Genomic DNA, 16,510 nt, shown 5'->3' on the forward strand with positions numbered 1-16,510 from the left:
ATGCTTTCGCACGTCTACCCGGTTTAACTGCGTTAAAACCCAACGCTTTTCTCCCTGGTTCCCCAGAGTCATTGCATTACGGAAAAATAGAAAATACAACTGTTGCCGCGTTTTCCCTCGGCGCAGCCGTGTTTGCGTTGAAGGAGATGCTGCTGGAAATGCAGAAGAAGCACTGGGCCAGTGCTTAAGCTGTGCTCAAAGCGGGTGCTGCTCACATCCTAGATTATGGGACCGGAGCTCTTACAGCTTTTTCAATACTCGAACCGCCTCTGTGGCTGAGTACGATGTCGCTGGAGCACCGAAACCAGCAAAGAACGAGGGTTTAAAGTGCTCTAAATTCCGCGCACCTTCATGCAAAGCCCCTGTTACCGAAGTTGAGTGCAGCGGGTTGCTGTTACCTGTCTTGTTTCTCTATTCTTCTGTTCATAGGAGTGGCCTCAGACAATGAACTTCACCCAACTGTGCGTTAAAAGAAAACACTATAACCACGCTTGATTCTGTTACTCGCGTTCCGGCTTTACGTTTTAGCTTCATTTCCGTTGTACATTCGTTATATGCTGGCAGCCCCAAAAGAATATAATAAATAAATAAAAATTAATATTGTCTTGCTCAACGTTTCGCATGTACAGTCGCTCAGGAGCGAGCAACTTGAGTTTTCGAAGCTGTAAGCCTGCACACGTTGCACAGAATTTCCTCAAAGCGCGAAGAGGTGTGGCTGTTGCTGGGTTGAGTTTTCGGTCCCGTGCGATGAGCCATTGCTGGTCGCACGGGGAGGATGGTAGAGAGGAGGTTTAAATTGGGCATTCCACGTGAGTGGCATAAACGGGGCCGGGCGCTTTTGCATGGTGGGCAGTGCGCAGTGTATTGTGAGAGGAAGAAAGTGTGCTTGTGGTGGAGGCTCAGGAAGGAGTTCTGGAACTTGAGGTATAATATGGTCCTCTTTCAAACAGGCGAGAAGGTGTCATTCAGTGGCATGGACACACATTGGTGCGACGCTAAACTTGAAAATATTTTTTTTCTAGCGTGCGACAGTTGCCCTTAGGAAACGCCAAAGCGAAATGTTCTTAACACTAGAGAGGTTAAGCATCGTCGTACGGCAAACTGATGTATTTACGAAAGCACGGTAAAATAGGACCTGGCAAGAATTGCAATAGGAACACTAACCTGTTACCGAATTCTCAGAGGGGTTGTCCAGCTCTGCTGAAACTCTGTTAGTTCTGAAATGTTAAATCTGTTTAATTTTTACTACGACTCCCTCAGTACAGAACTTAAGGCCGAATAAGCAGCAGAAAGCACTGTTTTCGTGTAGAATGATTCATCACTGAAATTAATTTGCTGAAACCATGTCCTCATTGTGCTTGTCAATCACAATATCACACTCAATCCTATTTTTGCTCAGAAAGTTCTTTTAGTTTCCTTGAAGCGCAAGGGAAAAATACCTGAATATTTCAGAAATTGATTTAGTTTGTGCGAAAATTATTTCATTTGCTGGTAACATTTTTGTAAAACAATAGGTCATACAAAGTAGAAACTTATCAATTTGCTATCAACAAGTGTCAGTAAATATCTTCAATTCAAGGCACGTTTATGAATTTCGGCGTGACGTTCTGTTATGCACTTGGCTTTTTTCCTGCAGTTTAAAATGCGAAAGCAGTAAGGCTTGCATTGAGAGAATTCATAACAAAATTGCTAAAAATAAACAATTTGTGCACGGATGTAGCGGCTAATTTTTGTTTCGTGTGCAAGGTTGCTTTAGTTGCCGCTTTGAAGTTGCCGTCTACAGCACTTGATTATTTTAGGCATTTTATTTGCATGACCGAAAATGTTTTCTCGGTGTGTAGTATAGTTATATTGACAGCAGTGTATAGAAAGCAGTAAGAAAATTGTATGAACCTCTCGTCAACTAATGTTAATACAGTATACTCGGCTAAGGTAGTGTGGCTGTAAATGTGTGTTTCATGTTTAAGATTGCTTTATTGCTTTGACATGTTAGGCTGAGGACTTCATTAAGTTAGGTATTTATTCGCATGAAAAAAAGTTCTCTTGGTTTTCGTATATTTCTACTGACAGAAGAACATACAAAGCAGTAAGAAAATTGTACGAAATTCCGATCAACAAGTGTTAAAAAAATATGCTCGGCTAAGAGAATGTCACTGCGAGCTTTTGTTTCGTGTTTATGGTTGGTTTAGTGGCCTTGAAGTGTTCGCCTTTAGTACTTCATGATTTTAGGCATTTATTCAGATGACCAAAAATGTTTTCTCGAATCCTAGTACATTTCTACTAACAACAGTAAAGATAAATGAGTAAGAAAAATTTATTAAAATAGACGGTCATCTGTTTTGAAACGTTTTTTCATACCTTGATTTGATTCCAAACGCATTCGCTACGAATAATGGTGGACGCTTTTCGATATAGCGAAATTGTTAACTTGCTGCAGCAGATTTCACCATGCAGTCAGGTAAGATGCCGACACGGTTATGCGAACAAGATAGTTTTAATCGCCTTACACACCATGCAGTTTCTTCATTTATATCTCTCAATGTGTCAAACTTCACCAAGATTTTCTAGTTACTTTCGATTGACAGGCGTATATAGAGAGAATTAACATTCTCCCATTTTTTTGTTAACAAAGGTGCATAGAATGTAAAAATAATTTTCTAGTATCTTTCTACTGACAGGAGTACATACAAAGAATGAACACTCTATCAACTTTGTACTAGCAATTGTTGCTAGAATTTAAAAGTTACTACGATGTTACTATAGAACAGAAAGTTAATACAAATTGTAAAGAAAGTTGATAGCCATTTTTGTAAAGATATGTAGTTGTAATTATCTACCTGCAGTAATTTCTCGCTGTTGAATGTATTGAACTGTAACGGACTTTTCTTGCTCATGACCTGCAGAAAAAATGTTTATCTATATAGATTTCCATCAACCATTCACGCAGTAATCTGAAACTGCCTTAAGGCTTGTCTGTACGCATTAATGGTCATTTTGACATTTTACTCGCTGGAAGAAAACGCAGACATCTGAAAATACTCTATTTGTAGCGGCAGTGTGAATAGCAGTGATGATGGCATTGATGCAGATGAGGAAGAGAATAAGGCCAAGTATGCTACCTTGGGGCATCCTCATAGACAGGGACAAAAGGCCAGAGGATCGGCCCTTTACTTGAACCAACTGTTGCACCATTCGAAAGATATGAATGTACCCAGTTGATCAGGTTATCAGGAAGACCGATGCTTTTCAGCTTAGATATGAATTTCTTGCCACAAATGCGGTCGAAGGCCCTACTTAAATCTAAGAAAAATGCATCTGTCTTACCGCTCTTATCTAGTGCATGATGAAGCAAATTCATGACTACTGGTCAGGAGCTGCGTGGTGGTTGATAAGCCTCTTTTGAACCCGCGTTTTGGAATGGCGAAGGAACTTTTCTCCAAGGTCCAAAATGATGTCTTATTTGATGTGTTCAGTAGTTTACCTGCACTAGAAGTTATCGAGATAGGTCTCCAGTTCGCCACATTCAGACGGTCACCATTCTTATAGCTTGATATTTGAATCACTCGTGCCATACGCAAGTGATGTGAGAATACATGAAGTGAATGCCAAATGAGCAGTAGACAGGCCTGCGAAGCAATCACTTGACTCGTATATCTACTGCTAGAACTCATCTATGCAATCTCCTGCCCATTTTACTATTACCTGCTCGTGTCTTCATTCATCCCTGTCTCGAACTCGTTGTTTTTGATCCAATCATTAGTTAATTCCTTCATTTATTCCATCATTATTCTTCAGTTTCTCTGAATCTCTTTAGCCGCCGCGATGGCTTAGTGATTATGGCGCTCGGCTGCTGACCCGAAGTACGCGTGTTCGATCCTGGCAGCGCCAGTCGAATTTCGATGGAGGCGAAATTCTAGAGGCCCGCGTACTGTGGATGTTAGTGCACATGAAATAACCCCATGTGGTCGAAATTTCCAGAGCCCTTCACTATGGCGTCACTTATAGCCTGAGTCGCTTTGGGACGTTAAAACAACCAAAAATCATAAACCAACTGAATCTCTTTAATAGTTCCATGTGACATCGGATATCCCGATTTGTCCCTGTCTCTCCTCGTTGCATAAAATCTCAACCAGTGTTGTTTTTTTTCTGGTCAGCATTCCACACGTTTGTATCGTTTAAATATACGTGCGGCTCTCTTTTTAAACGCTTCCTGGTATGCCTTCCGTCGTTTCAGAGAAAGAGCACTTGAGTTTATACGGTACACGTCCACAGATGCAACTCAAAAGGCCTGACAGCAGTCATTAATTTTAGTTTGTTAGCATTGAGGCTTATCATACCGAAAAAATCGGATGTCCCCTTGAGCGTCTGTACCCAGCTAGACCTGAATAAACAAAAAACGTTGCCATGACTGCACGGCGTCTGGGTTTGAGCCCTCGGCGGCGCGAACAGATCAGCTTCGCTACCCACTGCACGAGGACCTTATACTATCGCCGCTCGTGTTCAGCTGTAGCTCTCTAGCGCTGGTTATTTTATGTAGTCGTCTTCATCAGCCTCAATCCGTGCGCGGTGGATCCAGAGCACATGGCTATCGCAGCGCGCTTTCCAGTTGCTTACGCGGTCTCAAAATTTTATAGTGCCCTGCCACTAAAGTCCGCAAACCGGTTTCCCCAATTTTTGCCTGAAGCTTGAACTTGGAACGCTAGCATCAAATTTCAAGCTAAATTAAATTCGAAGTCATAGCGCACATACTTCATATTTGGCTAAGTAAGCTAAATAGGCTGTGATTTTTTTATATATCATGGCAAAACAACAAGCTTCCATGCCAATGCACATTCAGTCGCAGAGATAGTCAAGTTCGCCGTTCTGCACGGATTCAAAGTGCGGCATCCGGCGTTGTTGAACACGCAGCGCAAAGACACGCGAGCAGACAGTACGGCCGTAGAGTTTGGTAACTATAAAAAAGCCGGCTGTCACCTTTCACCACTTGCGCGCCTTTCTGGCCGCCTCATTACACGCGTAAAACACGGTGGCAGTGCGCCGCACTGGCAAACCGTGGTAACGTCACATTTAAGCCACATAAGCATGTAGCAGTGCCCTGGCAACCGGAAGCAGATGAACAAGGTAGGAACTGGACGAGGAACCGAGGAGCAGGCACCTGGCTCTTTTTGCCGCGTATGCGCAGTCGACACCTAACTCGAACCCAGCGGCTAACATTAGACGGCACTGCCTTGCCCCGCAGAACACCCCCAGCGCGCGGTGGACAAGGCTGCTTGGCTCTATACGTGCAGTTGGTAGTCTGGAATAGATCGGTGCCGACGTTCGACAATCTCCCCAAATGTGATAAACATTGAACCCCTCTTTCACGTTACAGACTTCAGGTGTTCTCAAGAGCTATTTTGGCATAGAATGTTCACGAGGTGATATTACCAGTAACAGCACAGAGAACGAGCACACCTATGCACACCTTAGGTCAGCACTACAGCAACGAGTGTCGTTTCCTTGCTTTAGTATTATCTTCACGGAAGTCCTCGCGGAGCTATCATTTGCAGCGTGTCGCAATATTCGGCAGCTGACGACATGCTCAAAGAATGATATCCGTTTTTAAATTAGTGATGTCTGGAGGTGTTTTCCTTTCAGCCATTGCTGTTTAAAATTTCTTCGAGAGGTAAGTCAGCGACGAAAATCATCAAGATACCTTGACATGCTGGTCACGCTTTCTTGAAGAACGCGCTAAGTGCTTTGGTGACTCCTCCGCGAAGAAGAGGGCCGAGCTGAAACTGGCGCATCGGGCTCAGATTTCCGGTGAGGCTTGAACACAGTATATTGGGGTAAAATTCAAGCTCTGCAAAGTAGCATCGCCTCGCATGTCCGACGAGGACAAAGTGGGCCACTTGCTTAAGAGCTCTGCTGAAGACATCTATACTTTTCTTAAAAGCAAGGACAGCCTGCACTCCCTCGAACATGTACGGCACCTAACATTTGCGAGTTTGGAAATCTGAAGAATAAAACCTAAGTTTGGTAGCTCGGACGCAGCCTAAACAGTCGCTGCATTCTCACTTCTTCAGCAAGCATCTCGCCTCCACTATTTGCCAGATAGTTCGAGAGGAATTGTCCCGCTGCAAGACACCCCCTTGTGACCAAACGTTCATTTCTCTGAAGCGGCAGGTGGAGCCTTTTTCAGTCAACGCAACGAACTTCGCAGCACACCAAGCACAACAGTATTTTTGACCGCGCAACGTTCCGAGGTCGCATCAGGACCAGCGCTATTGCGAAAGGTCACCACCCGTCCAACACGACAGCCCACGGTGGGAAACCTTCTCAATGGACTGCGGCCCCGATGAATACTAACAGGCACGAATCTTTGAACGCTCACCTCCGGTGTGTTTTCGCTGCGGGAATCCTGGACTCATTTCAAGATTTTGCCACCGTCGTCGATCTTCTCGATGCGGGCCATCAACCTTCACAGCGCGACCGGCCTACCAGAATGCATCTACCACGAATAACTACGCACCCCCTTCAACAGGACCTCTGCGCACCACCCTTAGAATTTTTTCCCCGCCATCGGATCTGAGTGCGAGTTCACCCACGCTACGTACGCGGTACGTGGTCTCCGTCACCTCGTCGCCGGTCCTTGCCACTTCGTCGTGAGAATTAACCAGCGCGACTAATGGATGTGAGGCCGCTGGGCGTCCGCTCTATTCTGATATCCTTCCTCCTGTTGAATGCTTAGTAACAAAGTTGGCGTGACCGTTAGTGACGTGTACACACTAGCTGTCGTTGATACAGGTGCAACTGCTTGTGTAATAAGTTGTAGATTGAAGTGCTTGCTGGAATGCAGAGATTAAATGCGATGAGACCTCAACGTTTTATGGCGTGAGTGGCGAGCTGTTGCATCCTATGGGAGTGTGTAATCTAGAACTTGCATTAGGTGGAGCCGTTTTTAAACAGGATTCTTCGTTATCCCTAGCTCTACCCATGGCGTCAATTTAGGAAGGAAGTTTCTGAAGCTGTGCGGAGCAACAGTCGACTGTAGAAGTGATAGGGTTATTTAGAGCGCATGATTGTGCCCAGCCTCATGGAAAGTTCATGTGACGCGGCAATGGTGTTTAGTGTATCCCCTGATACTGTCGTGCCATCACGCACTACCTTTTTCTCTTCTTCTACGTCTTCTACTTCTTGTACCCTCGCCCGCCGCGCTACACCCTAGACAGCATCCTACCATTTTCTACCACTGACAACATTTGTATCGCCCAGATCTTGTCTTTGGCTGAAGAAGCTCGTCAGACTGCTCGCCTGCGATCTATTGTTTCACATGCAGCGTTTCAAGCACCGCTGAGATAGCCACCATTCGGCATGCTGTCTACGCTACGGGTGATATTGTCTAGCTTTAGCGCCCAGTCAAGCCCTTACGTGACTGTGGTCAGATTAAGTGATATCACATATCAGAATGCGCGTCTCACTGAAACTGGTCGCCGTTCCGCGAAAACTGAACTCTCAGATGTCACTCGTCAGAAGCCATGCCACTCTCTGGACACAACGTAACTCGCCCTTCGGAGTTCGGCTGCGCAGGGGGAAATTACCCCGGACGAACGAATAGGAAGCAGGGTGACCCGGCTGGGCGCTATTGGGAACTGTTTTCAGCTTCTTACTGTGCGGACGTTTGTAAGGTCTCTGAAACCTGTTCCTGCATTGGCTAACCCTATATTTACAACGAACCCATCTCTATTCTTTGGCACTTCTTGGTCTAGGTATAACCTACCTCAGATTGTGTTCACTAATTCCCTGCTGTCAAAAATTTTTGTATTAATAAATTCGGTAGTACCAGTTAACCACCGCCACGCTGATACTGTAGTCTCCTTTGATGACACTTTCCCAGGGAGTGCTCAAAATCTGCCTCCCAGTGAATTAAATGGGCTTATTGAGGAATATCTTGATAGTTTTCTTAACCACATTGCAGTTTTTACAGACGCCTTCTTGCAAAAGGAAAAGGTAGCCATTGGCATTTACTCAATTGCTCTTGAGTGGAGTTATTTGTGGAATTAGCGCATGTGGTGTCCATTCTTCGTTGTGTCCTGTAGTTTCATTGTGCTGTTCAAATATGAATTTATTCATTTCGGGCCCCTGACTATACCCCTATTTTTGTCGCCGAGTTTCTGGCCATTGAGTTGGCTTTAATAAGGATTCCCTGCAGTATCCCTAAGGTTATTATACTTTCAGACAGCCTTTTCGTCTTGACAGCGCTTGAAAAATCGAGGGATACTCCTATAAACCGTACCCTTCAATTTGTAATTCCACCACTTATTATAGAAGTGCGCTTTCACTGGGTATCTGGGCTCTGTGACATTGCTTCTAATGAGAGGGCTGATTTTTTTAGCAAAGTTCCTCCTTGGTGGACCTAAGGTCCCGTTCGTCCCTAATACTTGACTGCAGTTCTTGACTGCAGCACGCTTCCAGCGGTTACAGCGCCTCCATTACTTGAGCCATGAGCCTCTCCTTTCTGTAGCGGATTTTCAACACCTAGAATTTCCTTGGAGTCTGCGGATGTGCAGTCCAAGGAAATTCTATGACCCTCCTGCGCTGCAGAATACCGAGACTAAATCTCTGTTTATGTCGATTAGGGTTACCTGTGATCAACCTCTGTGAGTCTTGTGGCGAAATTGAGTCAAGAGATCAGTTTTTTCTCTTTTGAAGGCGGTTTGCTTCTCTCCGTAGAACTTACTTGGAGATGCCCCTCGCTCGACTGTGCCTACTTCTATCAATTCCAATCCTCCTCTCCTTCGCGGCAAGAGCCAATGGATATGCATTGAAACCAGTGTGCGATTTTAATTACGGATATATAATTGCATCAGGTGGATTCCTATGCTAGAATGTGAATTCACAGTCTTTTAATTTCCGTTTTTTTACCACCTTTTTTAATGCAAATTCGAGTCTTCGTCACAAAATTACCCAATTACTACACTCCTTGCCCATGCATGCGTTTGCATCAGCAATGCACCCTGGCCAATCCCCCGCCGGGGATAAGTGCCATTCAGCCTGAGGACATCATCATCATAATAATCATCATCATCGTCGGGAACTGACTCGGTACGGCTGGTACGCCTGGCGTGAACCGGCCTTGTTTGGCTCCCGTAACAAAATTAACCGAGATTTTGGTTTGGCGTTATGGTTTGATGCACCCCCGGAGAAGGCAAGGCAGAAAGGAGACCACTAGCAGCTCATTGGCAGCCGTGTATGCTTTTTGTTGCTCATCGTTCTCGTTTGGTGATGCCTCCCGGAAGCTATGCACGTGTTCAAGTTCGTTTCATAATTTTTAATCAATCACTCGAATACAATGCAGCGGCGCTTTCACACAGCATCATAGAGTCCTTTTAAACTAGAAAAAACAATCTTCCCCCTGCAGAGAAAACCTTAGATAAAGAGCAGGAGACCACCTGGAGGCGACTCCAGACGCGTTCCTTAATGACTCCTCACTTACTATCGAAATTCTATCGCGGTAATTAAGACCTGGAATGCACACTATGCGGTGAAATAGCCGCTTACGATCACATATAATTGAAATGTAAAGAGCAGCAGCCACCGGAATCTTTAATACAAGTTCCTACTTTCCAGCAATGGGAGGCTGTTCTGGTCAGCCCACACACACGGGCGTTCAAGCCCGGGCCATTGAATGGGCTACTCAGGTCGCTGTCAGCCGTGTACTGATAGCAACCTAGCACGGATCATATGCATTTTGCCTTGTGACGAAATAATTGTTATGCAATCCAATCCAGGGCCTGATCGCTCCATTCGCTTGTGAGAAGCTACGCACCAAAAAGGGGTAAGGTTTTAACGTGGTCAAACCGAATAGACGTGCGAAAGCATATGTTTAGCCTGACTGGCTCAAGGCCTTGCTTTGCTGGGTTGTCAGCACGTCTCGCGACGATATTAAACTGAGCTTACGCTCTCATCGAGGTTAAGCTGACATGATCTGTTCGCGCAACAGATGAAAGTTGATGAAGATAATGATGTGCAGTGCTCAACGTTAGAGGGTGCGAAACTCAGTCACGGCATAGTCGCGGCAAACATTTAGTTAGGTGGGCGGATGAGATTAAGAAGTTTGCGGGGATAGAGTGGCCACGGTTGGCACAGGACAGGGTTATTCCACAGATATGGGAGAGGACTTAATCCTGCAGTGGGCGTAGTCAGGCTGATTATGATGATGATGTTCTATAGCTGATGCGACTCTTGCCAAAGTTTGTTATTGTGTACTATCGGTGACAAAAGTCTGCAAGCCCAGAAAAAAAGAACTAAGTCCATAGGTGATACGCCTGCCAAAAAATTTCTGCTTTCACTTCCTCATATTGGATCACGTGACGCTGACTATCACTTCAGAAAGTTTGGCTTTAATCAACCGCCGAATAACGGGGCTTTTATTCCCGGCTATGCGTACTGGAGTTTTTGTCCCCAATGGTATGCGTTGCGGAGCGAAGCCGTGTTATTGCCTCTTCTTCAGTGGTTGACTCATATGAGCTGTTACTAAACATGTTGTGAGATATTTACAATAAGTGGTTTCCCTAAAAGAGGAGGTTGTCGAACGCTATACTTGGTTAGTCTTGTGTGTCTCTGGTGCACGTTTAAATGATCGATCATAAATCCAAGCTCTTCAATTGTTTTATGTCCACACGGAGTCCTGAGGCCAGAAGTGCTTGCAAAAATATTTTAATGAGCGAAATAAAGATCTGCGAAGGTCTAAACTTGTCTACCAGTCGCGTTGCATCGAGAGCAGTAACGGTCCGAAATTGTTTGGAGCCTTTAAATGACTTGTTCCTGAAAAAAATCGGTTTGCATACCCACATGACCTTGAAGAACGGCAGGAGTATTTTATTATTTTTATTTCTCGCTCCGCTGCCTCGCGAGTTCATTCTGCATACTGAAATTACCATCAAGAACGGGAGAAGTAGTGATTTCGCTCTAAGAGAACAAAAACATACAATTGGGTCACCTTATGATAGATAGCTCTTTCGAATCCTGTCGATCTTCGGCAGGCAAATTTAGCGACTTCTTTACAAGCTTTAGACTCAATGGTTGCGTCCATGAAGCTGTTGCTTTTGTGTCAGATAAAGGGTTGTAAACGTTTGCTTTCAATTATCTGACAGCGAGGAAGATTGTATTGTCATAATGACACTAATATCAACAAGTTTTATTGACTTCTATTTGCTACAAATAAAGCGAGTTAAGTGTTTTCAGTGTTTGTTAGCGCTATATACCTATGCTATATTTTCAGTCTGTCACTCACATCAGGTGTATTTTCTTCATGATTGAAAGACGGAAAAATAAACGTCATTTTCAAAGGGGGTGGTGAGAAGAAGGTGAAAAATTAGTTCATTTCTATGGTTTCTGTGTTTTCTAAGGCTCTCAAAAAAGCAGTGTTAAGTGGAACGACAGGTTTCGCTCAAGATTCCTTATTAACTCAGAACCAATTTTTTTTTGTAAAGGTCATGTCCATTCACTTCGCTTTACTCTTGAAAAAGAAGATCTTTTAAGGAATATTAAAGCTCAAAACTTGACGCTCGGTATGTATGTCAATTAAAAAAAAACATTCTATACTTCTTAATCATGAAATACTATTCTGTAAACTCGTGAGCTATGGAGTCTATGGCCTTGCTTGTCAACTTTTTCGGTGTTATTTAAGCATGAGTATGAAGGTCGTTAGGTTCGAAGATTACAAGTATATTTTCCTTTTGGTTCAATTTTATGACGACACAAGTCTTACTCTTCAGTGGCTCCACTGCCGATGAACTAATTAAGTGAGGAAATCTGATCTTTTGTGCCCGTCATAGATGACCGAGATCTAATGGTTTTGTAGTTAACTCCAGCAAGAGTAAGGCTGTCGTCTTTCGGCCTCTTAGCCTGGAAATTACTGTGAATTAAAACTAGAAAATAAACTTACTGAAATTGTGGACAGATGGAAATCATTAGGCGCAGTTGTAGACTCCTGCATGAGGCGGTCTGACCATTTATGCATATTGAAAGCAAGCTTCCTACATCCGGAGGCTTCCTCTCTAGATGTAGTGAGTTTTCCCCAAAGCACAAGCTTACAATTTAGCACGTAATCTTTCAGGAAACAAGCATAACTACCTCAAATTGTAGGTGGTCGCCACCGCCTACTCAAAGCGCGGTTGATCTCTCCACTGACCCAGTGAGCCTGCTACACTTGCTACTCAGAGGCTTCACGCAGACTTCGTTGAAAGAAGGAAAGTGCGGCTGGAAATGCTTTCGCACCAATAAGGCCCTTGGCCAATCATAGTGCACAGTATCAGGCTAAGCAATTGCGCCTCGGGCAAGGACAGCGGCGGCTCTGTGTCTGCGCTGTGTCCTCGAAACGAGCCCAGACGCAGTCGTTGACCTCGGGCAGCCCCCTCGGAACCGGGCCGTGGTGCTTCGGTGGCTGGGCTGCTTCCGCGTAAGAATTCAACTTTTGGGCCATCTCGGCCAGCACCTGAAATTCAGGGAGGGAAGGCAGAACGACGTTCATGTTTGATCTGTTTTGACGCTGGTAGACACCCATTCTATAGACCCGCAGGCCTGCACAGCTAATTGGTCGGCAGTGCGCAGGCACTACTCAGAAGGCTACCCGGTTCCAGCAGGTTTAAAGAACGCCATGGACATGACACTGTTTATGCTCAATAAGAATTGCTTTGAGGCCAGATACATCAAAGGATATAATCCCAGTGTTCTCTAGTAGAGCACCATTGATCTTCAACGAACTATGCGTGTATAGAACCGCTGTCGGTCTTTACAGGAACACACTTGAGCAGTTTTTGAGCTGTATTCAAAGACTGACATCATATGAAACGAATCACCACCAGTTATGGTAAAGAAAGTCATCTAGTAGACGAGTACACAACACTGGAAACAAAGAGCGAGCCCAGGAAGAGCCAGATGTGCACTGGACAACGTCTAAGTGAATATCAGTTAGCTGTGAGCATTCGGGATGCTTGTGCTCTCACACGCTGCAATGCTTGAGTTTTAATAATGAAATACAAATTGTGATCGCGATCGGCTGCCACAGGCACCGGAGCATCCAGCCAAACACCTTCGAATATCATTTAGCAAAAGGCGCGTTTCTACAGCTTTGACGTCACACACGCATAGAGGAGGAAGCTCAAAAGAAGTCTTGGTTTGTTGCTGGAGCTGTATGGCGCGATCAGCAGAAGGGACACAGCTCGCGTGTCGTGCCTGCACGGAACGGTGGCAGAGTCAACCTGCTCGTGCTGGAGCTTCCTGCAATTGGCACGGTGACGTATCTAAACAGAGCGATAATTATAACGTGGACACATCATTAACCATTGTCAGTGCTTTCGCTTGCATACAGCATCACAAGGCGGTCTCGCAACGAATTCTTACCGACTGTAGGCGAGAGGACAAGTCATTGACCTCGCATGGGTCTTGTCTCAAGTCGAACAGGTAGTAGCCCTCACGCGGTCCTTCTGGACCAAAAAGCGTTGAATTCTCAGGGTTGCAATGCAGAGCAGTAACCTCACGCCATCCGGAAGGCAATGGCTTCAGGCCACCTGAGTCACTGTAGAACCGCTGGAGCGTCTTCCACACAAGAGACGAAGTCATCAGGGCATCGAGATCTTTCGCCGTTGTCGCTTCACCGCACGGCGGGGACTTTCCTGGCGTGGGGATGTGCTGACTGAAGGCCGGGTCCCCGAAAAGATAGGAAGCATCCTTTCCTGCGGGATTGGTGATGGACACCAATTTGTAGTCGCCTTCTCGGTACGCTGACTGGGCCGAGAGAACGTCGACGTTGACAAGTAATTCGTTGCGCGGCCATAAGGTCCATTTTCGTGGTTTTTTGTCTCGCAGCCAGGGCCACAAGTTCAGACCATCCAACGTGCCGAGATCAGCCGCGTCGCCACCTGCTCACAAAAATAGTCAGGAAATAAACGCCCTGAGCTGTTGCTTATACTGTCTGAGCTGTATAAACGCACAATGAGCCAAGCAGGAAGATTTTATCTAGACGCGCACCACTTTCACAACACAGCCTGCCCTAGCATGTCTGCTGTGCCGACGGTTTACGTATAGCGCGCATCTGGGTACAACTTACTCCATCTTAAAGCAGCGCGAAACACAGAACGTAGTGGAAGAAACAAGAGACGACACGAGTGCTAACAACTGATTTTTTTTTATTTTTAGAAGGGTTAGTTATATAGGCACCAACGCCAACAACCGAAACAAAAAAAAAACACAATAAAATCGCGTTTTTGCAGAGTTTGCCTTCGCGTCCATCAAGGTGTGTCAAGGAGTGCTCAGAAATCGTCCCCAACTACAAGGGCAAAAAGGCGTCAAAACGTATGAAGGGATTGATTAACTAATTGGCAGCTGAAGGCTTGAGGCCTCTCCTTTCTGACATAGAAGGGTTCTTTGTTCTTGCACCAGAAAGTGTGTCCACCACGAAGGTGGAAGAACCTTTGAAAAAGAATTTTATACAGTGGCTTTGTGGCCTCCTGCCCCAAGATGCTAGCGATGAGTATGTTGTAAGGAATGAGCCTGGATAGAATGTATGCTACCGTGGACAATAGCAAAGGTACGGTGTTGGACCTGTTTTTCACGGTGAAGACCTCCAAACCCGATGTCCCTTTTCGGGCAGTAGTATCCGAGCGTGGCACCTGGGAGCATGCTGTTTCAGGCTACTTGCAGCGGCATTAAGGCTCCCTTAAGCTGTCCGACCATTTTATGGTGAAGAACTCTTCTGAGGTAGTTAATTTCCTGTCACGGATGGAGGACAAGAGGCAGTATGCCTTTAGCATGGATGTGGAAGATCTGTTTTACTCCCTACCCCATGCTCAGCTGTTGAAGAACGTCGAGGACTGCATTGTCAAGGATAACGACAAACGGGGATTCATTGCCAATTGCGGCATTTCTGTGGAGAGCTTTCTTGAACTTTTGTCCTTTTACTAACGTTTGAGTTTCGTTGGATGGGGTGGAAAAGTTTTCATCCAACGTTCTGGTGTTTGTATTGGGTCTCGGGCCGCCCGGTGTTAACTGACATTTTCCTGAGCAAGATGTTCATGAGACTGGATGAATATCTTAAGGTCTTAGATGTGAAAGTGTTTCGCTATGTCGATGATTTTTTAGTGTTTCTAAACCAAGGGATCCCCAGGAGTGTTACCGATGTCATTAAGACTTTCAAAGAGAGGAGCAAGGGCTTGGGTTTCACGTTTGAAACATCGGACTCCGGTTCTAATTAGTTCCTTGACTTGCAAGTCATGTGCCATGAGACAGGAACGTGTTGGGAATATAACCCAAGAACAGCTAAGCCGCTCCTCAGTTACAATTCAGAGCACTCTAAGTTAGTCAAGGTGGGAATAGCGACTTCATGTCTCAAGGCTTCATTGCGGAAATAGTGTTCCCATAGGGTTGAGACTAGCTTCCATGGGCAGGTTCAGAGGCTTAAGGACGCCGGTTTTTTGGATGTGGCTCTGGCCCAGATGTCAGAAAGGATACTGACTAGGGGCGATAGTCTCGCAAAAGAAAAAGACGGTGTGCTAAGAAGAACAGTGGGGATTCCGTACATACATGGAATGTCACACCGGTTGAAGAAGGTAGGGGCGAGATGGCGGGGTGAAAGTAGTTTTCAGAGCTAAGAATAAGCTGGGCAGAGTCTGCAGCGCAGTAAGGAAGAAGCTCGAGTGCCGAGATGACCAAGCGAGGAATAAATGCAGTTTCACACAAAAAAACCGCTCGTCGACTGCGACTACGGAGTTGTTTAATCCATCTTGCTTTTCTGCGGCAAGACATACATTGGCTAGACAGGCCGTTGTATAAACGAACGACTGTTTGAACACCGCAGATCAGTGAAACGAGCAGTTTCGTCAAACCTTGTTGTGCACTGCCGGAAGTGTAAAGGTTGTTTCCCCCATTTGGACAGGACAAATATCTTGTTCAGTCAACCAGGTCGGACATGAAGGGAGTTGGTTGAGGCGTTTCTGAAAAGGCAGTAGTCGGACACATGTGTCGCTTCGCCTTCTATCCATCTCGTGGAAAAAGAGAATCGCGCTCTCGGGGAATGTTTGGCGACTGGCTGATAGCAGGTGCATGTCATGTGTTAAGAGTGCTGGCTGGCGTTGTTAAGATGATGCAATTAACCTCATGCTGCGTGCGTGTACGGTATTTAAGGGTTTTTGCGATTTTATGATGTGTTTCATTTGTTTCGGTTGTTGTGTTTAGTGCATATATAACTAACCCTTCTAGAAATAAAAAAAAATCAGTTGCTAGATAGCGCTCGTCTCGTCCCTTCTTGCACTACGTCCTGTTTCGCCCTGCTTTAAGATGAATCCGTTCCAACTTGCCCTGTTTTTCTGTTCCCGCGGTGGCTGAGTGGTTATGGCGCTCGGCTGCCGGCCCGAAAGACGCGGGTTCGATCCCGGCCGCGGCGGTCGAATTTCGATGGAGGCAAAATTCTGCAGGCCCGTGTACTGTGCGATGTCAGTGCACGTTAAAGAACCCCAGGTGGTCGAAATTT

General features: G+C 45.5%; 1 protein-coding gene across 7 annotated transcripts in view; it reads right to left on the minus strand.

The window, feature by feature from the left end:
- Nucleotides 1–9,288: 9,288 nt before the first annotated feature.
- LOC144105750 (arylsulfatase B-like) overlaps nucleotides 9,289–16,510 on the minus strand; it is a 121,832-nt gene continuing 114,610 nt past the window's right edge. For 5 of the 7 annotated variants that reach the window (XM_077638862.1, XM_077638859.1, XM_077638863.1 and 2 more), the window contains 2 exons: nucleotides 13,387–13,904; nucleotides 12,627–13,218 (listed from right to left, as the gene is read on the minus strand). In XM_077638862.1, coding sequence (XP_077494988.1) covers nucleotides 13,009–13,218; nucleotides 13,387–13,904 — 728 coding nt within the window. In that variant the 3' untranslated portion in view covers nucleotides 12,627–13,008. Of the gene's footprint in view, nucleotides 12,479–12,615; nucleotides 13,219–13,386; nucleotides 13,905–16,510 lie in introns of those variants that run through there. The other 2 variants (XM_077638858.1, XM_077638857.1) reach the window with 2 other exon arrangements.

This window comes from Amblyomma americanum, chromosome 9 (genome assembly GCF_052857255.1).
Source record: "Amblyomma americanum isolate KBUSLIRL-KWMA chromosome 9, ASM5285725v1, whole genome shotgun sequence".
Classification (NCBI taxonomy): domain Eukaryota; kingdom Metazoa; phylum Arthropoda; class Arachnida; order Ixodida; family Ixodidae; genus Amblyomma; species Amblyomma americanum.